Source organism: Theropithecus gelada, chromosome 11 (genome assembly GCF_003255815.1).
Source record: "Theropithecus gelada isolate Dixy chromosome 11, Tgel_1.0, whole genome shotgun sequence".
In the NCBI taxonomy this organism is placed as follows: domain Eukaryota; kingdom Metazoa; phylum Chordata; class Mammalia; order Primates; family Cercopithecidae; genus Theropithecus; species Theropithecus gelada.
Genome location: NC_037679.1, coordinates 83,169,381 through 83,195,777, shown reverse-complemented (window position 1 = coordinate 83,195,777; position 26,397 = coordinate 83,169,381). Strand labels below are relative to the sequence as shown.

The window sequence follows — 26,397 nt, the reverse complement described above, 5'->3', positions numbered from 1 at the left end:
CAACTTGATCAAACTCAAGACTCATCAGGAGGATGAGAACCCTGTGTTCTTCCATTAATTCCGACTGCTTACAGTTTGCCTCATATCAGAAAACTTACACGCTAATTCCATCTGTTCTTTGGATTAAAAAAAAAAATGTATCTTGCATCAGCCATAAAACAACGACTGTAGATTCTCTGAGGGGGAAAAAAACACCTGTGTAGATGGTGTTCTTAGCAGGCTAGAGTCAGGTTGCAGAAGCAGGCCATCTCCCCTCGAGGCCCCACGTGAAGATTACTCTTGCCACTGCCAGATGATGTTATGTCTCAGCACAGAGTCGCCACTTTCCTCTCTCTACTCCCCATCCCGTTCGGCCTTCTGAATCGCGGCATCAGTTGTTGACTTAAGCAGGCAAAACTCAAACTACATTTGAATAAAGAATTTGTCAGTATCTGCATTTGTTGTAGTCTTCTGTATCGAGAGAAACTCCAAGCCACTTATCCAGCTAACCAGAACACCTTAAAAGTGTTTATGTCTTCAAAAAAGAGATACCACATGAGATTGTATTATTAACAAATTAGTAAATAAGGCAACCAATTTAAAAAGCAGACATTTAGAAGTTCAGAGCTGTATTTTAAAGGATTCAGCAACCATCTCTAAAGCCCAGGTGTCTTAAAATACTCGTTCGGTAGTACAAACAAAACAGAATTGTACATTTTTACACATTTCCACACAGAATAGCAGAGTAAGCTTGTAGCTCTTTAAGAGAACTAGCTTTTTAACCCAGAATGGTGTCTGTTTTTCTGCAGCTTTAGGAGAGAAGAAGCATTTTCTCTTCCTGTGAATTTTTTTTTCACAAGCCGCAGCATCAAGAATAAGCCCTGGAATTATATTAGCATCTGGCACAAAAGAGTAGACCTGAGAAGCTTAAAGCTTAAAATATGGGGAAAGAAAAGGGCAAAAGAGAATGTTTAACAAATGGAATGTTGGCCAAATGGTGTTCAGGCTGTGCAGCATATGCACTTTTATGTTTAAGAGGGTTGCAGCATTTTGTCTTCATTTAGGGACAGTATATTATCTAGTTAAGAGCATAGGCTTTGGAGTCAGACTGGTTTGGGATGACCCCAGCTCTGCCACTTACTAGGTGTGACTTTAAGGAAGTTATTTAACCCTCCAAGCTTGTTTGCTAACGTGTGAAGTGAGTAAGAATATCTGCTCCTTAGAGTGTTGATCAAGTACGTAGCATGGCGCCTGGCACCGAGCCCTTGGTAAAAGGTGATTCCGTGTTCATTCTTCTTCCCTGGAGCTAAAGGCTGTGTTGCTACTGCAGTTTCTGTCTGCTGCATCCTGCATCATCCCTGCCGGACTAAACTCCCTTAAGTGGGGATTTGGCTCTATTGAGTAAAAACTCAGCTTTTCCCCATTTCTTATCTTTTCCATCTCGACTTTTCTGAGCAGCTTTTAATATACAACTTAAATCTGACACTAACTTTTCTATCTAACCTTATTTTCCACCATTCCCCAGAATGTTCTTTCCATATCAGATAGTTTAATGGTCTCATGTTCCTTCTAAAGCTTCATTCGTATTTACTTCCCCAGAAACGCTTCCTCCTGACCCAACTCTGCCCATCCTTTGAGGCTCAGTTTAATTCCAACCTCTTCAGAGTAAAACCTTTGTCACTCCAGTCCTTATTCACTCATTATTAGGTACCTCCGTGTGTCTGGCAACAGATAGGTCAGGAATGCTGCAATAAATAATTGAGGCCGGCCCCTGTCTTCCAGGGATTTATGCAGCCCGGGGCAGGAGAGACAGGTAGATAAGAGAGAGCTGCCAGTGCTGTGATGGGCAGCTCTTCACCCTTAATGGACAGCCCTCCTCTGGCTCCTGTGCTTGGTGTATGCCTCGTGAGGATTTAATTATATATTGTTTTCTTGGTACTTTAGTGGCTGAGTCTCATATCCCCAAGTAAATTGTAAGCATAGGACTGAGTACACAGTGAGCACTTCAGAAACGTATGCTGGCTTGATCTTTCACCTCCAGATGCATATTTAAAAGGAGAATCAATTGCCTAGCCTATTGTAAAGGCCTTGTAAACTTCAAAAAGCAAATTAAAAAACAAAATCAATGATGACGTTAAGCTCCTGGCGATCCCCATAACCTCCGAGTGATTAGAGTGGCTCCTAGGCTTTGGAATTCATGGGACCGTGCGCTTTTATATTTGGCAGTTCTAAAATGAAAATGAAGAATTGTCCTTTGAGTCTAATAAAGTTAGCTTTATGGAAAACTCACTGCATTGTCCTCGTTTTTCTCACTGTGTCACAGACCAAGAAAAGCATCATCCAAGCTAATGACAGGCGTTTCTTGAGTTTCTGAGCTGCTGAGTGCCACTGAGGAGCTCATGAAGCATGATCTGAATCATGAGCTTACATGCACCATGGCCGCATCTCAGCTTCAGTGCCATGTCACAGGCTTAGCATTGACAGTTCACATACTTGGCTCGTAAGAGAAATTTCCAGGTGTCAGTAAGCTGCACCAGAGAAGATACTGTATGTCACAAACTCTAGGAAGTCCTGAACAAGCCCACATTTTCCTTTCCACAGAAATGAAATTTTAATTTGTAGGTGGCTTGATAATTTTTTACTCTTTTTATTTTTGAGCTATCTATGGCAATCAGAGAAATTGTTCTAAGCCCTCTCCTGCTCACTAATACAAGATACAGCATAGCACCTAATGATGAGGTCGGGGAGGATGCTGAGTGAGATCACCACTAATGTGCAACTCCTAGAAAGAAGCCTTTCTTAAAGGGCCAGCCCAGGTTTCCAGAGGCACCATTATTGTAGGTGGCGGGGAAATAGCAGGGAATAAGACAGAAAAGTCCTGTTCTCCTGGAGTTTACAAAGCTAGTAAGGTAAGAAAGATAAATAAGCGACCTAATTTTAGAGAGTGATAAATGCTATGAAGATGTAAAATGGCATAATGATGATGGCAGTTGAAGAAAATTGTTAAATTATTCCAGCAGGACAAAGTGAGCACTGGCCACAGCAGTTACATTTTACCTGGGAGCAAATGAACCCTTGGATGACTCTCCGTATTGAAGCAATGATAGTAAACACATAGCTCTAGCCATGGTTCTAAATGCTTTAGATTGTGCTGCCCAACTTGGTAGACACTAGCCTCATGGGGACAGTTTATTTTAATTCAAACAAAAAATAAAATGAAAAATTTCTCAGACACATTAGCCACACATTTCAAGTGTTTGATAGCTACATGTGGCCACAATAGCTACAGAAGAGTGTGGTCACTCCACTGAGCCTCAGTTCTTTAAAAGCGGCATAACCATACCTATTTTACGTGATTGTTTCAAGAATTAAGTGATCATCTGTAAGTCTGGCACCTAAGGCCGGGCGCGGTGGCTCGTGCCTGTAATCCCAGCACTTTGAGAGGCTGAGGCAGGCGGATCAGTTGAGGTCAGGAGTTTGAAACCAGCCTGGCCAACGTGGTGAATCCCCGTCTCTACTAAAAATACAAAAATGAGCAGGGTGTGGTGGTGCACACCTGTAGTCCCAGCTGCTCAGGAGACTGAGGCAGGAGAATCATTTGAACCCAAGAGGTCAAGGTTGCGATTGCGCCACTGTGCTCCAGCCTGGTCAACAAAGTGAGACTCCATCTAAAAAAAAAAGAGTCTGGCAGCCAGACGCTTGGTGTGGCTACTTTGTTGGACAACAGAGAATAGAATATTTACATCATCACAGAAAGTTCCATTGGACAGCATCTCTTTAGATAAACTCAGTCTTCCCCACATCCTCATGAGGTGTAGGTACTGTTTTTTCATTTTGCAGATGACGAAATAAGGCATGGGAGTTATGCGTGACTTGCCCAAGGTTGCATCATTAACGAAGGGCGGAACTAGAATGCAAACCCTGGCGGTCTGGATCCAGCCTGGTTAATCCCTACCCTGCTATTCCACTGTAGCGCAGAGATCCAGTATAGCTCATCTGTGTGATCCACTTTCTTTTTTTTATTTTTGAGACGGAGTCTCACTCTGTTGCCCAGGCTGGAGTGCAGTGACCGGATCTCAACTCACTGCAAGTTCCACCTCCCGGGTTTACGCCATTCTCCTGCCTCAGCCTCCCGAGTAGCTGGGACTACAGACACCCGCCACCTCGCCCAGCTAATTTTTTGTATTTTTTAGTAGAGACGGGGTTTCACCGTGTTAGCCAAGGATGGTCTCGATCTCCTGACCTCGTGATCCGCCCGTCTTGGAAAGTGCTGGGATTATAGGCTTGAGCCACCGCGCCCGGCCTCCACTTTCAACCAGAGTGCATCTGAGGGAGAGAACATTACCTCTTCAGAAAATCTTGTCATTGAATGCTTTTAAATTCAGCTAACATGAGTTCTGACCAAAGGATCAGGAAAAATGTAGGCCTATCATAGGCACAATTTCCCCCTCCTTGAAAAGGGCAGAGGAAACCACAAAGCACCAAAAAAATATCAAGTTTATGTATGATCTCAATAAGGCAGATTAAGCTCTCTACGCCTCAGTTCCTCTGTCCTAGAGCGGTGTGAGGATGTAATGAGACAAGACCTGGAAAGCCTCAGCGGGACCTGTCACAGTCAGTGACGCCAGGGAGGTCAGCAGCAGCATTACCGCTGCACTCAAGCGGCCACACTTGGGTTGAACGTTCCAGAATGCACAGGAAACAGCAGAACAGACCACTTACGTGAGGAGACAGCTTGTCCTTCTCTCCCAGAGCTGCCATGAGAGCCTGTGGTTCTAAACAGCCTGAGTTTGGAATTGGAGAGCACTTTAGGAAGGCACGAGGCAGAGGAGGTGGCAGCCTTTGGAAAGAATCTGCATTTGGCTCATGCACTTAGGATTTGCAAGTTTAGTTAAGTGTCTTCACTCGTCTGAGCCTCCATTCTTTAAAAAATCGGTTTAATCGGCTGGGCGCGGTGGCTCATGCCTGTAATCCCAGCACTTTGGGAGGCCCAGGCAGGCAGATCACCTGAGGTCGGGAGTTCGAAAGCAGCCTGACCAACATGGAGAAACCCCATCTCTACTAAAAACACAAAGCCGGGCATGGTGGTGTGTTCCTGTAATCCCAGCTACTTGGGAGGCTGAAGCAGGAGAAGCGCTTGAACCCAAGAGACAGAGATTGTGGTGAGCTGAGATCGTGCCATTGCACTCCAGCCTGGGCAACAAGAGTGAAACTGTCTCAAAATAAAATAAAATAAAAAATGAGTATAGTCATGTATCTTGCATGATTGTTTTAAGAATTAAGTAATCAGCCGAGAGTGGTGGTTCACATCTGTAATCCCAGCACTTTGGGAGGCCGAGGTGGGCAGATCACTTGAGGTCAGGAATTTGAGACCAGCCTGGCCAACATGGCAAAACCCCATCTGTACTAAAAATACAAAAATTAGCCAGGTGTGGTGGTGTATGCCTGTAATCCCAGCTACTCAGGGGGCTGAGGCACAAGAATCACTTTAACCTGGGAGGTGGAGGTTGTAATGAGCCAAGATCACACCATTGCACTCCAGCCTGGGCGACAAAGCGAGACTCCCCCATCTCAAAAAAAAAAAAAAAAAAAAAAAAAAAGAATTAAGTGATCATCTATAAGCCTGATACATAGACATTTGGTAAATAATAGTCATAATTACTATTTTGATTAATGATTTTCAGCTTCTTATTAAAAAATGTCTTTGAGTATACATTGGGTGCTTATTTGTAAAAGTATCTAAATGAAAGTGGGCCCTTAAGTATTTTCTTGCCCAGATGCTTTAAACCCAGGGAATGCGTTAGGACAGAGTTATCCTCAAACATCATTGCTGTTACCACCCTTTACAGTGTGCTGATCACACCCTTAAGAAGCCAGGCAGAGCCAACTGAAAGGCATCCCCATAGCAGCTGCCTGGGAAGATGGAAGCTGCCTCACACTCCCCCACAGCCAGCAAGGACAGTGGCCGCCATGTATGACCTCAGGTGACCATCCTGTCCATTCTGAAAACTGGGAAGTCAAACTCCCAGGCTCCTGACTGGCCAGTAGGCTTCACCAGAGCTGGATCAACCAGAAGAAGCTGAAACATCCAACCTAAGAATTTCAGACTTCAAATGGAAAATCTGGGCACTCTAAAACCACAATTGCTAAGTTCCAAAAATGTTGGATACATTGGGTGCTTATTTGTAAAAGTATCTAAATGAAAGTGAGCCCTTAAAGAGTGTGTCATGAACCAAGGATTACAATTAACCCCATTATGGGGCCACAAGGTCAAATATAAGAGGAAGAGACAAAGTCAGTTGTACAAATGGAAAAAGTGCAAATGAAAAACGATGACCTTTAACAAGGCGAGGACAGGAAGAAAATACTGGATTGCCTCTCATTCTCTGAAAATTCCTAATGAATATCAGATGTAGTGATTTTCTACCTTCCCCAATTTCTTTCACTCTCCTCCCACAGCTGATATGTGATCTATGAAATACAGTTGTCCTGCCCCTTATTTTACTTGCCATTACTTGTTTTCATTTATTTTGACTGGGTTAATGCACTAATGGCTCATTTATCTATGATGATCAAAATTTGGTTGCAAAGACAGCCCTAAAGTGACACCTATTTGCCTTGTACCATTCTCTCACTGGTCTCTGGATGTTAGAATTGCTGGTGCATTTTAAACAACAGACCTTCTTAATGGATAGCTGTTTTGTGGGAAGCTTTTCCCTTCCCCTGGAACTTAATGCATGATTTCCCAGAGAGCTGGAACATATGATTCTGGGAATTCTCTTGTTCCCTGACATAATAATGAGTGATTGTGAGTGGGAAGAACTTTATGGGGGTCAGTCATAAATGCCATCAGTAAGCATGCCTCACCTATTCTGCACAGCACAGGAAGTTTGCGGAAAGGATACTTGTAAAGAATTGAATAATCCACGCTGGAGCTCTCAGATCACTAGATGGAAAGTCAGAGGTCAAACACCCTTAAATGGACATGCTGAAGCCATCAAAAAAAAAAAAGGAAACGATCTAGGGAAATGGTAAATGCCTTCTTAAAAATATGAGTTTGTCTTTTAAAAATATTGATACTTAAGCTATGTTTTTCCAAAGGAATAAATGTTCAATAAAAACAAGTATCTGATTATTGATCACCAGAAGCTATGTAAGTACTAAAATTAAATGCCTGGTCATAGTGACTTTATTCACTGAAGTGACTATTGTTGGACTATTTTAATAATATCTAGGATCTCTAACGTCCTCCCTGTCTCAACTGATCGGAAGGAATCAGTGTGGGCCCCTTTCACAGACAGGCAAGTTGGAGGAGTTGGCTTGTTTTTGCTTGATGCGTAGCTAAATTCTTACACTGTCCAAGATGACATGGCTGGGACTGGGCAGAGCCTTTTCTACCACCTTACAAGGATAACGTCTCTTTCCTCTGTAAGTGACAGGCATCTTCTCTGATGCTCATTATAGCTAATGAAACCATGGACGCTTTCACTTTTTGTAAGTAATAAAGGAAAAATATGGCTAAATTAAAGTGTATAGAGCCAGGTAAGGGGTCTGGCACTTATAATCCCAGCTACATAGGAGGCTGAAGCAGGAGGACCACTTGAGGCCAGGAGTTTGAGTCAAGCCTGGGCAACATAGAGAAACCCTGTCTCTCCCCCAACCCAAAAAAAAAGTGTATAGAGCTTCAGCTAATGAATATATTTCCTTCCTTAAAACCTGTACTGTAATTAGGCAGACCCACAAATGGATAAAAGAAGCCTATCAGTTAAGTCAGGTGAATTGGTCCATCTGTTTGGCAAACCATAGAGATTGAGATTTTTAAAGTAAGGGAACACATCTTCTTGGCCTAGGAACTACAGTTGAGATTGTGATCATCAAGCACTAAGATAAGTATTTCCTATTTCGTTAGGATGAACGATGATTTGGCATTTGGGATCACTGTATCTTTTAGTTATCAACTAGTAGACAAAATCGGCAGTAATCTCAATCTGAGGTGGAAATGGAAAGACCAGCTGGATGTGAACTGCTTACTTGCCCTCCCATTAAAGGAAGGTATCACTAGGTAGAACTGTTTGTGTGGTAACTTATGAGATATTTGTGTGCTTAAATTGTTGACTCAGGATCATCGTGGTAAATGACAAGCTTGTTAGAAGTGCACCAGTGACATTTCTACTAAGTTGAAAACGATTCTAGCTCTAGCTCTTGAAACAAGGCTATTTGGGTGATCATCAGAGGGCAGTCACATTGGGGGCTGCCGAGAAAGGGCAGGAGGAGGATGCAGGGAGGGTGGGAAGGGCCTGAGCAGCACCTCCATGGCCCCACTAGCCACCTTATCCCCCAAAGCAGCTTCTCCCTGAGCCTGTGTCTTTGGAATAGAAAGTGCAGAGTTGACACTGTATGGGCATCGCCCCTCCAGCTCTGAGGGTCCGGAGATGGAGTGCTGGTGCTCCCTCCTCCTGGGGTGGGGTCTGCCACCCGCTGCTGGGCTCCTGGCGGTTAGGAACCCAATCTTCCATGAAGCCCAGGACACTCCCAGAAGGCACCACATGACACAGATGGTAGGAGCGCATGTGTTTGCCTATCTTGGCCTGCACAGGCCACTGAAAGACACGCGTAAGCAACCGGAAATACAGACTTGCTTTCTTCATGAGGCATTTTCACACAGAGAAGCCAAGCCCTCATCAGCGTACAGACCCGTGACATGGTTTTTAAATAGAAGCCAAATAGAAACTCTTAAAGTATGAGATAATCGGAGTGCAGAGAAACCCAGTTAATAAATCCATCTTGTAGGCCTCCAGTGACTGCAGCCTTCCCAGACAGGCTGCGTACCCTCTTTCCATGTCTAATTGTCAGGCTCTCTAATCACATCCATTACAACTTTAATGTTAGGCTGCACGTTCTTTCAGAAGGAAATGGCTGTTAATGTCGAAAGAATTGTCGATGAGCCTTAATAAAATAAAATACATATGAAAGATAATGTCAGAGAATGACAGGAATGTATAATGCATGGCGGGAGGCACCTAAGTTCTCATCATTGTCATTTTTCTGCATATCTTTGGGACACTAAATTGTTACATTTGTAACAACTACTTTCCCATTAATTCTTCTTGGTGATGGTAAACCAATCACAATTCTAGCAATCCAAGATTACCCTGAAACAATACTGTTAAAACATATGATGCTACTTTGTTAGTGGATATTTAGTGATTATCTTTTTTAAGAGAAAACTTTGTAATTTTTTTCTGACTATATTTTCATCACTAAAGAAGCTTTATAGATAGTACTAAAATAGAATTTTTAAAAGGTAAAAATCACCCAGAGTCCACCACCTAGAGACAAATGTTTATTTATTTATTTATTTATTTTTCTTTATTATTTTTTTGAGATGGAGTTCCCCCTTTTGTTGCCCAGGCTGGAGTGCAGTGGCGTGATCTCAACTCACTGCAACCTCCACCTCCTGGGTTCAAACGTTTCTCCTGCTTCAGGCTCCCCAGTAGCTGGGATAACAGGCGGATGCCACGACGCCCAGCTAATTTTTGTTTTTGTTTTTGAGATGGAGTCTCGCTCTGTCGCCCAGGCTGGCATGCAGTGGTATGATCTCAGCTCACTGCAACCTCCGCCTCTCAGGTTCAAGCAATTCTCCTGCCTCAGCCTCCTGAGTAGCTAGGACTACAGGCATGTGCCACCACACCCAGCGAACTTTTTGTATTTTTAGTAGAGACAGGGTTTCACCATGTTAGCCAGGATGGTTTCCATCTCCTGACCTTATGATCCCCCCGCCTTGGCCTCCCAAAGTGCTGGGATTACAGGCATGAGCCGCTGTGCCTGGCCAAGACAAATGATTTTTAACACTTTGGTGTATATCCTTCTACACATATACAAAAATGTGAAAATATATGTACAGTTTTTAACATACTGTTTAAAAACTTAACCTATCATAGACATATTACCTTGTTGGTAAATACAGATCTATGCTGTTTTTAATTATTGCATACTTTAGATGTGCCATGCTAGCCCTTTATTGACAGACATTCAGGTTATTTTGTGTGGTGATTATCTCGCAAAAAAATCTTTTTTTTTTTCCTGGTTGCTACTGGAGTTTTCTTTCCTCTTCCAGCTTTTAGAGACGTGCCTATTAAAAGACGTCTGCTGCTTAGCCGGGAGTAGGGGAACCCACAAAACATTCCCATCCAAAGTTTCCACATTTGGATGAGTCCAAATTTAGTTCAGTTGCCACTTTATCGCAGTAAGCCAGACACACTGCAAAATGTTTTATACAAAAACTCTCATTTTACCCACCCAGTCACTGTATCATGTAAGTTTGATTATTTCTCATGTTATAGAAGAGAAAGGTGAGGACTCAGAGAGGCTGCAGCTTGGATATGGCAGGGTCGGAATTGGAACCCAAGATTCTGACTCTTGTGCTAAGCTCTCCTCCACACCTGTTTTTGCCAGATTAAAAAAACTTAATTCTTTAAGAATGACTAATCAACAAGATGTTTTATCTTTTTAAAACATAATTGCACCTTTGCCTTCTGCTTTTTGCTTCCACTTTGTAATCGTGTTTACTCTTTTTACCAAAATATTCCTGGAGTCATTGTTGAGTACTTACCCTTCCTTGAAATGTTGTCCCTTTTTATTGCTGCTTTAACTTTTAGAGATTTCAGCTCGCTCACTAGTTGAATTTCTTAGATACATGTACAAGTAGGAATAATAGGGTCCTACCATGCAAAACAGTTTATCCAGGTGATGATGAGTTCAAGTAACATCAGTATCCATTTTCAGAGACGGTGAGTGGCCTTTCTTAAAAGCAGGTATTTGGGATCGAGAGTTGATGGCCTAATTAGCCATGGACCGTTTTTTTAGCCTCGTGAAGTACTGTAGATGGTTCCAAAGGGGGAAGCAGGCTTTCCTGTCCCTCGGGGCGCCTTGCTCTGCCTGCCTCTCTAGTTGCCTCCCCGAATGGCTCTTCTCCAGTGAAAATGGAGGATAGAGGTCCCAGAAAATGCTTCTATTTGCTTTTATCCTTCCCTCTTTGGAAGTAATTGGAATTTCTTTGCTAGCTCATTTCCATACTTAGATAATATTCAGGAAATACCCTAGTTGGCTAAGTAAACAATCTTGAGGTATAATTATAGGACTATTGACCAGTGTTTACATAAAAATAATATAGCTAACATTCATTGAGCACTACTCTATGCCAGGCCCGTCCTGGTTGCTTTTAGCACTTAAAGCCACCCCATGAGTCAGACATCACGATGACTGAGGTAACAAGATAGGGGTCAGTTACCGCCCCAAGCGTGGTCTAATGTCTCAAGAGTTTGTCCACGCCAGTCTCTTGCATCCCATTGTGTTAAGCAGATCTTCTTTGGGCCTTAGTTTCTTAATCTTGAAACAAAGGGGTGTTGGATGCCTGATATTGAAGATTTATTCTACCCTCAATGTTTTCTGACTCCATGAATCTACTTAGAAAACCACCTCCCTGCTAGGAATCATTTTATCCTCCTGTTACATTCAATCACTGCAATTGCTGCCTTTGTTCCCCGGCCAGCCTTCATTTTCTTGATGGCAACGCTTAAGCTATAGGACACCAGAGCAGTACAGAAAGTTCCCACAGAAAAGCCCCCAGAGGTCCTTGTGCACAAACGCTGAGACACTGTGCCCTGTTAAAGGCCAAGCAGTGCTGCCAGGTCAGGGCCTTTCAAAAAGTGCACAGAGAGGGCGGCAGGGCTCCCGGTGTTCATGGCAGGAGAGAACCAAATGTGAATGGTCATAACTTATTCATGACTAGAATCTAAAAGAGCTCGTTATAACTAATTCACAGCTACCACCTAAGTGGTAGTGTGCTATTTTTTTTAGATTCTAAAATTATTACCCTATTTCCACAGGCTTTGTGTTCAGCTAAAAGATAAGTTTGTTCTTGATTGCCCAGAAACAATCTCCCATTTTTAAATGGTGTGACCCTTTCCTACCAAAGATACTCCATTTCTTTTTGTCCAGGAAATGTCTCAGGAATACGTTAGAATATTGCTTCTGGAATGTTGAGAAATGGTGGGGTGAGGTCGTGTTCAGATTCATGCTGCTGCGGTGCTTTTTGGCAAACGCAGTGTAGTTCTGGTTTAGCTCTCCACTCGGTGCCATTATGAAGCGGTAGGAAATTATCTGCAGCACGTATGTGATGTGTGAGTTCAGATGTGTGGGAAGAATGGAAGTTAATGAGGCAGGGGGCAGGGAATGATTTGCCACGAGAGTTCTAGACAGAGGGAACAAGGTGTACAAAGGCCCTGTGTTGGAGGGGTCCAGGCCACGCCAGGGGCTAGAGGACACCAGTGTTGACAAGCACAGAGCCCCAAGGGGACCCCGTGGGGTGCGGCTGGGAAGGGCAGACTGAGGAGGGCCTCTGGAGAAGTGGGGCTTGGTCCCAAGAAAGTCAGAGAGATGCAACATGATCAGAAATGTGCTTGACCATGAAAATTTGTGCAAGGAGGTGTGCACACAGGAGAGGCACTAAAGGAAAAGGCATATTTTTAAAAGGGGGAAGATAAGTCTGGCCTTGATTCCTCCCACGGGTAACACCAGAGCTGTTTTTGGCAGCCGAGTGCTGCTTTTTCCCAGGAATAGCCTATTGCTAACTCAGCCTCCAGAGGACTCCTATCCGCCTGGCCTTGCAGGGGAAGAGGATGAGTCTGCCCCCTGGCCTTGGGACTGGGCACCTGCTGGGATCCCAGGAACCAGGACACACCTGCTACAGGGTGGAATACCTTGTGCTTTCTTCCTAAGCTAGCCTTGCTGCTTTGTTGAGGTGCTAGCCTGGCCCAGAAAGCCCCACCCTCACCCAGCTTCCTAGGAACCTTTGCTGGTATTACGAGCAAGAGTCATTAGTGAGTCTTTCTGCCGTATTGGGTGGTCGGCAGTGCCTTTATAGCTGTGTGATTTTCTTTTTTTTTTTTTTGAGACGGAGTCTGGCTCTGTCGCCCAGGCTGGAGTGCAGTGGCCGGATCTCAGCTCACTGCAAGCTCCGCCTCCCGGGTTTACGCCATTCTCCTGCCTCAGCCTCCCGAGTAGCTGGGACCACAGGCGCCCGCCACCTCGCCCGGCTAGTTTTGTTTTTGTTTTTGTTTTTTTGTATTTTTTAGTAGAGACGGGGTTTCACCGTGTTAGCCAGGATAGTCTCAATCTCCTGACCTAATGATCCGCCCGTCTCGGCCTCCCAAAGTGCTGGGATTACAGGCGTGAGCCACCGTGCCCGGCCAGGTATGTGATTTTCTAACGTGGACCCTGGAGAGCCAGTGGATCCAGCCTCCGCGCGAGCAGTGCTGTTCTGACGGCCTGGCCCTGTGCTCTGGACTCTGGAGGAATGCTGCCTTCCCTTCCATGCCAAAAGGCTACTTCTGTGGGCTGTGTTTGCTTTTCCTCTGCAGTTTCAACGTATTAGAGACTTGATGTGCACAACTTGGAAAGCATCTGACTTTCTGCATGAAATTAAATCTGCCCCAGACCTCGGGATTGTCACCACATCACCTGTGGGCTAGGAGAAGCAGCAAGGCTTAGATGCGTTTATTGGTGTGTATTCTCTCTTTTTGTGGGATAGCGTCCTCTCTTCCCCAGCGGTGGGTTGCAAGAGCAAGTGACATAAGTAACGTGAAAGAACACTGTGCAAGGGCAAGTCACGTGGTCCGTGGATAGAATTATGTCGCCATGTTACATTAGTGCCCTGAGAGGAAGGGACAGCGCTTTGGAAGGAAAATGGAATTCGGCTTGAGCTGTTCACAGGGCCCCTTGTCCTCAGGCTGCTGGAGAGTGCACTCGGCCAGGCCGGGCCTTCCTCAGACACGTTGACACTAGGAAATGACAGCAGTGCACCCCCCCCACCCAGGAAGCTGTCTTGCCACGTCTTCAGAGCCTACCTCTATAGGATTTGGAATGAAAAGACTTTTTTGAGTATTAACTTTCTGAACATGTAGAGTGAACAGTAAATTAATTTAGTACCTGGTGGATTTGCCATAGGAAAAGATGTACGTGTGGCTTAACCTTTGAGTCCTGATCAAGGTCACCTATTCTGCAGGACTTTGACCTTCGAAGTACCCATTTGCATTGCTTCTGCTGGCATTCTCTGGGGAGAGAAACCAGCAGAGCTGTGCACAGTCACCTGGGGGGGCTGGCCCCTGGTGGCCGTGACTAAGCCCCGAAGTGATAGTCAGTTGGAGCCCCATTATCTGCAGCCATGGGCAGCATCCTCAAGGAGGGAAGAGGACCAGTGTCCTGGCCTTGCCGCCTTTCGTTGAGCAAATAACTGTAAGATTGTGGATGGCTCCCAGCAACGCTGAGGAACAAAGTTGGATTGCCTCAGGACGGAGCGCTGTAGTACAAAGAGCACACAATTTGTAGCATATGCCCTTTTGACACAGAAAGTGCAAGCATTTTGCCAGACAGGCTGGATGAGCTGCCCTCCATTCCTGGCTGACACACAGCTAAGATGGGGTGAGTGCCCTTACTCAGCAGGCAGCGTTATTCATCTGCAGCAGACGCCCTGTCTCTCCTGTCATCCGCCACGCTGACCCTATTACGGATCTGTCATGAATGTTCCTTCGTGTTTCTAAAGTGTCTCTGATACTGAATTAAGTCCCTTGGGACCAACTCCATTTCTCCCTCTGAATTATGTGCATCTCTTGGCTGGGTCTCCTCAGCCTAAACAGGATGCCTCGGTGGCTTCAGTCATGCCACAGTACTGGGAGCGTGACATCATCACAATGATTGCCTCTCTTCAGTAGTGAAGGACCACAGTGGAAAACACCACTGTCTTTTAAGCCGTGGCAACTCTTTTGCCCTCAGAAAGCCAGTGATATTGTTATTCTTTTGAGCTGATGAGAAAATAATTGAGTAATCTGGATGCCATTTGGAGATGTGCTTTGTTTCCCTGGCCCCAAGTGGACCTGTCTTATTTAGGAATATCCTAACAGCTGTAGAATGCCCTGCACAGATGGCGTCTCCATGTCAGGGCCTTTTAAGTCAGCACAGAGTGTGGAAGAAGGGGAGAGTGACAGTCAGTGAAATGCCCCAGGCCAGGAGACCCTTGTCCCCCACTGTGAGGGCTCCAAGCGGTTCACCAGCGTTTACTGGCGAGCTCCACACGTTACGTGATCACACTCTCCCTGCTCGCCTGCCTTTTCTTCTCCAGGCTGTCTACCCATCATAATGGGACACTTTAAGGATGCTTTTGTATTTCTGCAGTTAACACAGTGGATTAATGAAATACAGTATTGTTACAATTCAAAGTTGCTGACTGACCAAGGCAGTTAGAGTATGAGTACTTACTGAATCATATTTAAATTTGTTACAGATAAAATGTAATACCACACTGTGATAGGGATGGCTGCTGGCAACACTTTTACTCCATTCCCCTCTGCCCCCATGGGGTGTGTAGAAGAAAATACTGACCTCTACATAGAGGCACATCCCATTTTGTGCCACCATGGTGGGTGAGGTGGTCGTGTCATTTCAGGGTGTTTTAGTATATCCTGTTTTCTTTGCGCAAGGTATGCCTGTAAAGGAAGCACCTAAATAGGAAGCCCATGGAAACAAAGGCTTTTCAACCCTGAAGCCCTTACATTCCCCTGGCACCACAGCTGCACTCCACAGACTGGCAGCAGGGGCCCATTTGCAGACCTCCAGGGTGCCAGGCACTGTGCTAGGGCTTAAGGTGCAGCAGTGAACAGCCTGGAGTCTGTGAGAGGAGGTGGGGAATAGACTCACACTTACAGACCCTCACAGAGACACACAGACTAGAACTGGGGACAGGGTGGTAATGCACCAGGTGCCGAGTCTGGGAGCCAGGGTTTCCGGGAGAAAGTAAACTTTTACTGAGACCTAAAGGATAAGTAGACAGTGCAGACCCAGGAGAGGTGGGCAGGAGACAGGCCCGAGAAGAGTGTTCTGGGCAGAGGAGGAGCCATGAGAGGGCACCAGGGTGGGAGAAGCACAGCCCGGCAGGGCACCCGGAGGAAAGCTGGTGCCACCAGGAGCCCTGGGGTAGGAGAAGCGAGGGTGGTGGGGCCAGTTGCAGGGCCGGGCAGACCAGTCCGATTCTCAGAGCAGCGGGAACCGTTGGAGGTTTTTAAGCAGTCTCGATTTAACAACCAAACCACTCTGCTGCCACGTGGAGAGCAGAATGGAGCAGGCAGGAGAGGACGGGGAGGCTTCCTGGCAGGGATTCGGGTGAGGGTGCGGATGGCCTCAGCAGTGGCGATGGGTACAGTTGAACGGATCTGAGAACTGCTTTCAAAGCAGGATGCCAGCGACATCATCATGAACTGGAAGTGGATGGCGGGGGATGCCAGCATCAAGACCACCCCCAGGTTGTGTAGCTGGGGACAGCGTTTGTGAGAGGTAGGACGCTAGGCCTAGGGCAGCTCTCCTGTCATCTGAGACCCACTAAATTCTGGATCACATTTAAATGGTTCTTTCTCTTTGACAGCAAGCCACTAACACATGGGCTCTGCTTCTTCCATCAGCCAACAGAATCCTGGATTTGAGTCTGTCCTTTGAAAGTAGTGGTCAGGCAGCTCTGCTAGAGTTCCCACTTCCAAACCCCTTTCAGCTCTTCGGGATTCAGCCTCCAGGTGAGGTGCTGGAATTGATGCCAGAGTGAATGACTCCGGATTGCTGAGTCAAAGGAAGACGTAGGCACCGCTACTGACAGCTCTCAGGCGCTCCTGGGATTTTCCTTCCTTTGACGCTGAGGCTGTTCCGCTTTCAAGCGTTCTGCTTTGTGAGGGACGGGCAAGGTCAGAAGGTGCTCACCCTTTCCACAGCAAGCACGCGGCACACGTTCCACATGCTGAACCTGCCCTGTCGTAGCTGGCTCCTTTGTTAAGGTCAGCGCCCCCCAAGGCCACGTGCTGTGCAGACAGTGTTGGGATCTCAGGAACTGTGGGGTTCCACTTAGAAACTAGTGTCTGGCCCAGCGGCCTACACAGGAGTTTGCGGTTACAGCACGAGACGGTTTTGGGGACAGAAAACACCCGTTCTCGCTCCTGCCGGAAGGCTGCCCACAGTTCCACGGAGGAAAGCCCTGCTTGATGGAAACTCAACTCTGCCATCGTCTGCACCCTAGTGCGAGGGGAGTCAAAGGCCAGGGAGATCTATGCTTTGTTTCATAGAAACATGCCTAGAAATGGTCGCCTTCAGTTTTTTAACCCACTCCCTGTTGTCGGTTTTGAGTCTGTTTCTAGTCTTTTCCAACTGCAAACTGCACTATAGTGACCATTCTCACAGCTACCTCTTTTCACACAAAAGTAATAGTTTTCCTTTGGCAGGTTCCTAAAAATAAATTGCTAGTTCAGAGAGATGACCAATTTCAAGGCTTCTGATCAGCTCTGCCCAATCATTGCTCATGGCGAGGTGCCCCCGAGACTACTCACCGTGTTCTGGGGCCACGGCCCTCTCCTGCCAGTTTTTGTCGCCAACTGAAAGGGCCTCTTGTTTCTCTTTTTCTTGGTCCTTTTTAGGATGTGTCATCGTTCATTCCCCTTAGTGAGCTCCGTCGTGTTTTATTTCCTTCTCTGCGTTCTCAGGTTGCCCTTGGAGTGGAGTCTGTGGCTTTCCCCCTGAGCAGCGCCTGGGAAGTATCTTCGTGTGATGAAAGTGTATGTCTGAAGTTCGTTATGAACTCGTCCTAGCTCCAGAGCTAGTGTGCATACACATCACTGGTCGTACAGATCATTGACAAGCAATTGGTGTCATCTGAAGCAGTGACAGCCTGAGTGTGTCAGGGTCTCCAAAACGGTCCCATTGTGGCATCCTACAAATGGGCTGTGTCCCAGGAGCCATTGAGAAGTTGTACCTCCTTTACGGAGGGTTCTCTGGAATAGCAAATTAGGAAAAATGCATTCTGAGGCTCTGTGTTTACAATAATAATTTATAAGCAAATAACCCACATTTCATCCTCAGTATTTTTCAGTGCTGTACAAGCGTCTTGAATTACTCTGGTAGCTTTTCCAGAAAGACCCATGACTTCACCACATTTCTCGAGTTACGATGAAGGTAGAGTCTGGGGCCCTGAGTAAGCATCAGATGCTGGAAGCTGGGGCTGGGAGGGGCCAAGCATTGGGGACAGACTCCAGACACCTGCGCCACCCCCTGGCCCCATGAGATACGTTCTCAAACCTTCCCAAGAAGGATCTGTGGCTCCTCTCTGTGCTGTGAAGTACAGGGGGCTTCCCTCTGGAATTCAGCCCAGCTCTCCCTCCTTCCTTTGGCCGGCTCCAGATGCCATTTAGAGGAAATGTTGGGCCCATTTCCCAGGTGCCAACTTTTCCCATGAGGCAGCTGTCAGTGCTTCCTGGTCAGGGAAATCTTTTGGGAGTGATTTGGTCTCTGTTGGGGTGAGGTGGTGCATGGAGAGGACAGGATTTGGAAACGGGTCCCTGGATTAGAATCCCTGCTCCATACCTCACTGGCTGTGTGACCCCAGGCTCGCGAATCTGCCTCTCTTGATCTGTTTCCTCATGAGTAAAGGGAAGTGACTTTGTACGGTGGAGTGGGCCTCACTCATTCGTGTGTGAGGCATGGTGCTAAGTCCTAGGGCACACCCTGAGGTGCTCAGGAAGCAGAGGCTGCTGTCCCTGGCCTGGGGCCTGCCTGCAGTGATGGGAGTATAGCCCTGGTGCCCCCGTGCCCTGCCCTTCAGGCGCTGTGGTTTCCTTCTGCTCTCTCCTGGGAAGTGCACACCCTTCTGCACCCAGAGCCAAGGAGGGCAGGCAGCCCTGGGACCCTTTTCAGGGACCGCAGCCAGGGTCTGTGTTACCCACAGGTCCCCTGGATGTCAGCATGGCAGCCACAAACCTGGAGAACCAGCTGCACAGCGCACAGAAGAACCTCCTGTTCCTTCAGCGGGAGCATGCCAGCACACTCAAGGGGCTGCACTCCGAGATCAGGCGGCTGCAGCAGCACTGCACAGGTACATCGGGGAGCAGGCCCGAGCAGGCGGGGGGCAGCTATGGGGCACGGCAGAGCCCAGCGCCAGAACGTGCTAGGCCTGCCCTGCCCCCAGCTCCCATCATCATTGCAGGAGTCCATCCGAATGCCTTATATCATCCTCATTGCATAATCAAGATGCACTGAGCATAAAGCTGCAAAGCCTTTTCTTGGCATACTGAGGACTTAAGAGATTAAAATACAATGGTTAGAATCTCCAATGCGTTTTGGAACTGATAACCAAGATATAACCTGTGTGATACATAGAGCCAGCTGCTGGCTTGTTTTGGATGGCTGGGCTATGTCGTGGGGGAATGGGGAAGGGAGTTTGGGGAAACAGAGGGTGCCCTCTGACCCCAGGGAGCACAGCAGCCCCTGATATTTTCTGCTGCTCTCATGCTCACCTCTCCTGCTGCCAAACCCTGCTCTGTCTGGGTAGGACTTGCTGGCCAATCGTGGGCATCGGTTTTGCATTTTCAAAGCTGATGAAGATTTTGAAATGTAACAGAATTAATGTGTAACATTTCCCTTTTAGATTTAACATATGAGCTGACAGTCAAAAGTTCGGAACAGACAGGTAAGAACTCCTCCCCAGAAGTAAATGACAGTACCTTTCCCTTTGTGGTACATGTCAGTGCCGTTTTCACTAGTCACACACTTGCTAGGAAGAATTACGCGTGTGGCCTGAGCTCTCTAAGGGAAGATGAGAAGGATGTTTGGATCCCTCCGTGTGGCAAGTGGTTATTAGTGGGCAGGGGGATGAGTGATTTTGTTTTCTTTTGACTGACACATATTTGGAATGCCTATTATGTTTTTCTGATTTTTCCTACAATGAACATGTGTTCCTTGTGTAATCAGGACATAAAAATAGATGTGACTTAAACCCAAAAGGAGGAGGAACAGCAGCAGCAGCATTGGGCAGAACCGCCCCCGCTCCTCTGTGTCGCTGCTGCCTGGCATGGGCCTGGCACGGGCCTGGCACAGAGCAGCTGCTTGCTAAATGCTGGTGGGCGAGCGGTCACATTACTAGACAGCTCCCTGAGGATCCAGGGCTTTCTCTGGACTACAGCCCCAGAACCTTCCCCCATCCAGAATCCTCCAGGACCTCAGGGAACCCCAAAGGGCATCCGCCTGCTGGCTGCCGGAGGAGAGACAGAAACCCAGGCCTTCCCAGGGCTCTCTGTGCCTGCTGCAAAGAGCCTGCTCCCCAGAACAGGGTGGGAATTTGGAAAGTGCTGAATCCATGTTTGTGCAGAGACGCCTGTTGGAAACGGGTTTATCACGTCGGGAAGAACACACCAAGGCAATGGATGGCTCAGCAAGGCTAGTTTACTTTCTGCAGAAAGGGTGCAACTTGCCAGCAGTCTCGCCACAAGAGCACACTCGAACAAAGGAGACGAGGACATTTCTAATCTTCATAACCTGATGCAGTTGCCCTATGACTGTGTCCCGTTTCCATTGGCCGGAATGGGACCTCGCGGCTTAACCCGATTGGTTAAAAGCTTGAAACTTTCCTAAATAGGCAAAGGGGAAAGAGGACTAAGAAAAGAGGAAGCTAGTCATGAGAGGGTCAGGAGGGTTTCCAAATAAGGAATAGCATGTACTATGGTCCGGGGTTCATTTAGCCTTGTCCAGGCATGCTGGGGCAAGTCAGAGCAGCTGCATGGGAACATACATGGAGATATACATAGAGCAAGGAAATGACAAGCTCTTCATGGTTTCAAGAAACTTTGAAGAAGAACTTCTCCATCCCCACAATGCCTTTTTCTAAACAGGCCTCACAATGGCAGTTATCATTCCTGAGAGTGTCCAGTTCCTTGTCAAAGACACGGACCATTTCCACCAAGCCTTAGCGGATTACCGAGCACTGATATTTTCCATTTGCATTGCTCATATTACAGCCTCCTGAGTGTGCCTCTGAGGAGCCCAGACGTCTTTCTGTCTGTGTGTGGTAGGGAAGGCGCCATGGGCTTCTTGGGGTGGAAGAACAGGAGGCTGTCCTCAGAAGTCTCCCTGCGGAGGGACACCAGGGACCTCCCCCGAAGCCCTGGGACCGGGAGCTGGGCCTGTGGGAATGCAGAGGAACAGGGTTTCAACCTGACGTTGGAGACCTCCAGCGTCCACACCTGCCACCACTGAAGCCTTGGGAAAGGAGCTACCCGTGTCACGGAAGCCAGGGCGTCCTTGCTCCCTGTCACCTCCTGGCCCAGGCTAATCTGAAGAAGCACACTTTTGCCCTGTGGCCTCTCCAGTCAAGGTTCTCAGCCCCAGGTCCCAAGGCCGCCCGCCTGCCTGCCCACCCACCTGATGTAGTGCTCCCAGCAGCAGCAGGGTCCTCACAGCAAGGGCTGTGTCTTAGAAGAGGCAGTTTCAAAAGCCTCTCAGGTGGTTCCAGTGGGGTATCTCCCCTCCCAGTGGTGAAAATTGTTTTACATTAGTGCACCCAAAACTTGCCCAATTCCAAGCAGCTCCGGGACCCAGGGTACAGCATAGACTCTTGGCTTCCCTCCCCTGGGGGCTGTGACCCCAGAAGTCTGGGCTGGCCCTGGGAGTGCACAGGTTTATAAGCACTGCAGTGCCCTAACGCTTGGGCAGGCTCAGCAGTGTGGCGTTTGGAGACCAGCATCAGTTGCTGTTGTCAGCTCAGTGTGCACCAAGCTTTCATGGGAAGACTGAAATTTCCAGAAAGGGGGTATGTACAGAGGAGGAGGTAGAGTGGAGCTTTCTATAAAGAGCAAGAAATTGGCAAAACAGGAGGTGCTGATTCCCAGGAAGGACAGTCACCAAAGCAGCTCTCCAGAGCTGGGGATGGAGGAGGAGTCGCACCAGTGCCTTCCCATAGGACGGCCCGCTCAAGTCAGGGCCGGCAAACATCAGCCCGGAGCCAAGGCCGCGCCCTGGAGGAGAAGGCAGCACAGCTAGATGACTCTCAAGGAAGGATGATAAGGAGAATGTCTGTCCAGGAAAAGCTTCTCTCAGGATGCTGTGGCCAAAAGAACCAGAGTGATGCTTAGTGAGCCCCAGATTCGGGCCTCTGCTCTGACTCAGAGGGGCTGTGTGGCCTTGGGCAAGTTCTTTGACATCTCTGAACCTGCATCTTCATCTGACAGGTGCCCCACAAATCCAAGTCCCCAGTCTGACTGCCAGGGCCTTCTTCCTTTGTGGGCTGCCCCTCATAGGACATGAGAGAAGCCCAGGGAGAGCCTTGTTCCTGAATGTTCCAAACGTCCATCAACCTTTTGCAGCACTGTCTGGGGAAAGAAAATCCCAGGATGGTCACAGCAGGCCAGGGATGTGGTTGAAGGCCTGAGGTTGCAGCCCTTCCTCAGAAGGAGCCCAAGGCCCACTGTCCAGCCACGTGTGGGCTGAAAGCAAAGGCCTTGCGACAGGCATAGGTTGTTGTCCCACAGGCCCTGGGGGAAGGACAGTGGGTACCAGGCCCAGTGCCATGCCCAGGTCAGCATTTCAGGTTGCAGGGGTTCAGCCCAGGTGGCTGGGCTCCTGGGTCTTACAGTGTCTATAGAGTCATATGTGTGTGTCTCTGTCCCTCTCTTTACCTCTGAAACTGTGTTTCAGGATCCATTTTCCTTTTGGCAAAAAAATAAACCTCATGAAAGGTAGTACTGCATGCATCCTTTTTAGGGAGGTCATTTGCTGACATTATACCTGCATATATACACACAGACACATGTTTCTTAAAAAGAGAAACTTGCAATGGTTCAACTTAAAATTTTTCAACTGCATGGGGCAATACACATTCAGTACATTCCTCGACTTACCACGGATATGTCCAAATAAACCCATGGTAAGCTGAAAATATCAAAAGCACACTTCTGACTTAATGGTATTTTCAACTTACATTGGATTTTTTGGGACCTCGAGGAGCGCACATCACCTGCAGTGAGCTTGTAACATGCAAGTGCCCTACACAAGACCAGTCCAGTCAGCCGTGGGCCCTCAAAAGCTCAGAGTCTGGCTGGCGGGACACGCTGCAGAGCTGCTGCTGGCTCAGGCAGGTGGGAAAATTCAAAGTGAGACAGAAGCCTGGGAAAGACATCCAGTGGCGTCCAGTGCCTAGACAGGCCCTGGGTGGTGGAGTTGGTACAGGGAAACTGGGTGTGCAGGTCTGGAGTTAGGTCAAGGATAGAGGGTACAACAGAGACAGAACAAGAGGTGGCGGCTTAGGGAGAGTGATGGAAGCTTTGATTTATGTGGAAGCAGATAACATTCGGGACAGATTGTGGAACTGGAAGGCATCTGGCAGTTTGGGTTTTATTAGGCAGTGAGGAACCATTTTGAACAGAGGACAAGAATACTTAGAGGGGTGACCAAGCTTCCTAAATACAGGATGGACTGAAAGGAAGACCAGAGAGGAGGTGGGACCAAAGCCGGCTGGAGGAGCAGGGAGGTGGCAGCACTGAGCAGCCGGCAGAAGGGCACAGTCAGGAAGGGGAGGCTGGGGATGGCGACTGCATCCAGTCTCCCTGGGAGAGTCAAGATGTAGGAAGCAGAGTAGCTATCTGGACTTGAGGGTGTGTCTGATGGAGACTCACTTGGAGAAGTGGTGCTCAGGAGACACTGAATCGGGAGTTGACACTCAAGGTGAGTTCCAGACCAGGAAGGAAGAGTCTAGAAAGAACTTCCCAGGGGCCAATCAAGGATGGCCAGCCAGCCAGCCAGCGTTAGGAGGAGCAGGATGGCTACCCAGGGTTGAGAGCCAAGGGCGCTGTGTGAGGTGACCAGGGACTGCAGGTCACCAGCGGAGCAGGAGAAGGAGGCAGCTGGCATGTGCTGAAGGACTGGGTGAGGGCAGGCACCCAGGGACAGCAGGAGGCAGAGGCCCGAAGTGTTAGGGCAGCAGCGAGGGGCCAAGGGCAGGAGCCACAGAGATGAAGCAGCTCTCTCTGAGCAGGAAGTGGGAAGGAGTCTCTCTGTGCGTGTGTGGTGCGGGGAGCGGGGTGAGAGGAGGCCAGCGGCAGAGCAAAGTGACAGCACCACACCTCTTCTCTAAACATCAGAGTTTTAATGCAGTAGACATGGAGAATTCTTTGTACATTTGAGTTTCCTAAAACAGTGCTTTGAATGTAGCAGGCATTTCATAAATGCCATCTGAGCAGACAGAAGGATTTGCGGCCAGTTTAATCCTAAGTGTTTGCTGAGGTCTGATACTCTGCAATTGCCTCTTTTAACTTCAGCATCTTGAAGGTTCAGAGACATTCTGTTATGCAGTAAGCCAGAGAACTAAGAGCTGGAAAGGGCCTCTGAGATGCCCTGATCTCCCCACCTCGGGGAGGGGAGGGGTCTTTCCAGAGCCCCCACAGCCTAGACAGGGCCCCCCACCAGACAGGTCCGCCTGCCCCGTAGGCCTCACCACTCAGCCTCAGTCTAATGAGTTCTTCACCTCCTTCCTCGGCTTATTCTTGTAGGAGATGGGACTTCTAGAAGCAGCGAATTAAAGAAAAGATGTGAAGAGCTGGAAGCCCAACTGAAAGTGAAAGAGAACGAAAATGCTGAGTTGTTGAAAGAACTGGAGCAAAAAAACGCGATGATCACAGTGCTGGAGAACACCATCAAGGAGCGGGAGAAGAAGTACCTGGAGGAGCTGAAGGCCAAGAGTCACAAGCTGACCCTGCTATCTAGCGAGCTGGAGCAGCGGGCCAGCACCATCGCCTACCTGACCTCCCAGCTGCACGCCGCCAAGAAGAAGCTCATGAGCTCCAGCGGGACCTCAGATGCCAGCCCGTCAGGGAGCCCCGTGCTGGCCAGCTACAAGCCAGCGCCCCCCAAAGACAAGCTACCTGAAACGCCTCGCCGCCGCATGAAAAAGAGCCTCTCAGCCCCCTTGCACCCGGAATTTGAAGAGGTCTACAGATTCGGGGCAGAGAGCAGGAAACTCCTTTTGCGGGAACCAGTGGATGCTATGCCCGACCCTACCCCATTTCTACTGGCGAGGGAGTCCGCCGAGGTCCACCTCATCAAAGAGAGGCCCCTCGTCATCCCCCCCATCGCCTCTGACCGAAGCAGCGAGCAGCACAGCCCGGCCCGCGAAAAGCCGCACAAGGCCCACGTTGGGGTGGCGCATCGGATCCACCACGCCACCCCGCCGCAGGCCCAGCCCGAGGTGAAGACCCTGGCGGTTGACCAGGTGAACGGAAGCAAGGTGGTGAGGAAGCACTCAGGGACGGACAGAACTGTGTGAAGCCCGCCGGGCCCCACCCCGCGCTGTCCATGCACTGTGAGCACCACTAGGAAATCCCAGCCACACCTTTTCTGTTTAATTCCCATGCATGCCAAACTCTTTTCACACCTACCGACCAATTCTCCTGCTCCTCTTGCCCTCTGCTTCACACCAAAATATGATTGTGTCCCTGCTGCAGAATATGTATTTCCTAATTGCTGTGGCCAAACGCCTGTGTGCCGAATCGCTTGCTTCTGATCCCGCTCCGTGTAACCTAAGTGCGCTGCGGACAAAGCCCCGGCCACGGCTGCGTCACTCCTGATGTTCACAATGCCACATAGTCACACACCTAATTAATTCTCAAGTCGGAGCAACACATACCATCCTTGACCTTATCCTCAGGCTCCAGGGCAGCCTGGCCGAGCAGCCCCTGCTCCCTCCTGGAGACCCCTGTCACCTCCCGACTTCCTCCTGGAGACCCCGTCACCTCCTGACCAACCTTTCCCAGGGCGGCACCGATCACCGAGCAGCCGTGCGTGTATCTCAAGGAACTAAATAAGATGACGCTACTCCTCATGGCACTACAACCTGAATGTGTGTTCATATTTTTTTTGTTAGTTTTATCCAAAATGTTTAAGATCCCAACAAACTTTATTTTCTAAACCCGCCTTCCTTCTGTTTTGTGTCTTTTATTAAACACCTGAAGGAGGGCTAGGAGACTGCAGGAGGGAGAGCAATCCCAGGTCCCAGAAGCCACTCCTGCTTCCTCCCTGCCCAGAGCTAGTCCTTAGAATGTGCTGCGCTCCTGAGCTTCTGTGGGAAGCTGCTTTTGCCTCTGATGGTGTCTGCCCACTGTGCTGCCCTTGCAAGCCCCTCCCCTCCCTCGTGGAGTGAAGCCACCCCTCGTCTCCAGGTGGCCAGCCAGGGCTCCAGGCCAGCCTTGTCGTGCACAGAGGGAAGGGGTGCCCAGTGACCACTGGTCCTGGAGGTTCCATGTCCTCACCTGACCCCACACAGACCCAGGCAGGCTGGGGGTGGAAGCTCATGCAGGAACTAAACACTAAGCTCAACAACCTCACAGTCACACTGTAGCAGGTCAGAGCCAAAGAAGCTAGGGCCAGAGAGTTGTAGAAGGGGGAGAAGTGGCTCCAGGTGACTCTGGCCACTTCTGCTGTGTGCCCGACATCATCAGCCCTTCTTGCCAAAAAGGAGCATCTGCTGAAACAGACCTGGATCGTCGAAAACACACTTTTGGAAATGACATT

General features: G+C 48.4%; 1 protein-coding gene across 8 annotated transcripts in view; it reads left to right on the top strand.

Moving 5' to 3' along the window:
• CCDC92 (coiled-coil domain containing 92) overlaps positions 1 to 25,800 on the top strand; it is a 35,635-nt gene extending 9,835 nt beyond the window's left edge. For 2 of the 8 annotated variants that reach the window (XM_025401947.1, XM_025401948.1), the window contains exons 2-6: positions 6,860 to 7,010; positions 17,929 to 18,021; positions 18,791 to 18,937; positions 19,490 to 19,531; positions 24,381 to 25,800. In XM_025401947.1, the coding sequence (XP_025257732.1) occupies positions 17,988 to 18,021; positions 18,791 to 18,937; positions 19,490 to 19,531; positions 24,381 to 25,153 (996 nt within the window). In that variant the 5' untranslated portion in view covers positions 6,860 to 7,010; positions 17,929 to 17,987 and the 3' untranslated portion in view covers positions 25,154 to 25,800. Of the gene's footprint in view, positions 1 to 6,859; positions 7,011 to 16,490; positions 16,599 to 17,928; positions 18,022 to 18,790; positions 18,938 to 19,489; positions 19,532 to 24,380 lie in introns of all 8 variants that reach the window. The other 6 variants (XM_025401945.1, XM_025401949.1, XM_025401946.1 and 3 more) reach the window with 5 other exon arrangements.
• Positions 25,801 to 26,397: the final 597 nt, after the last annotated feature.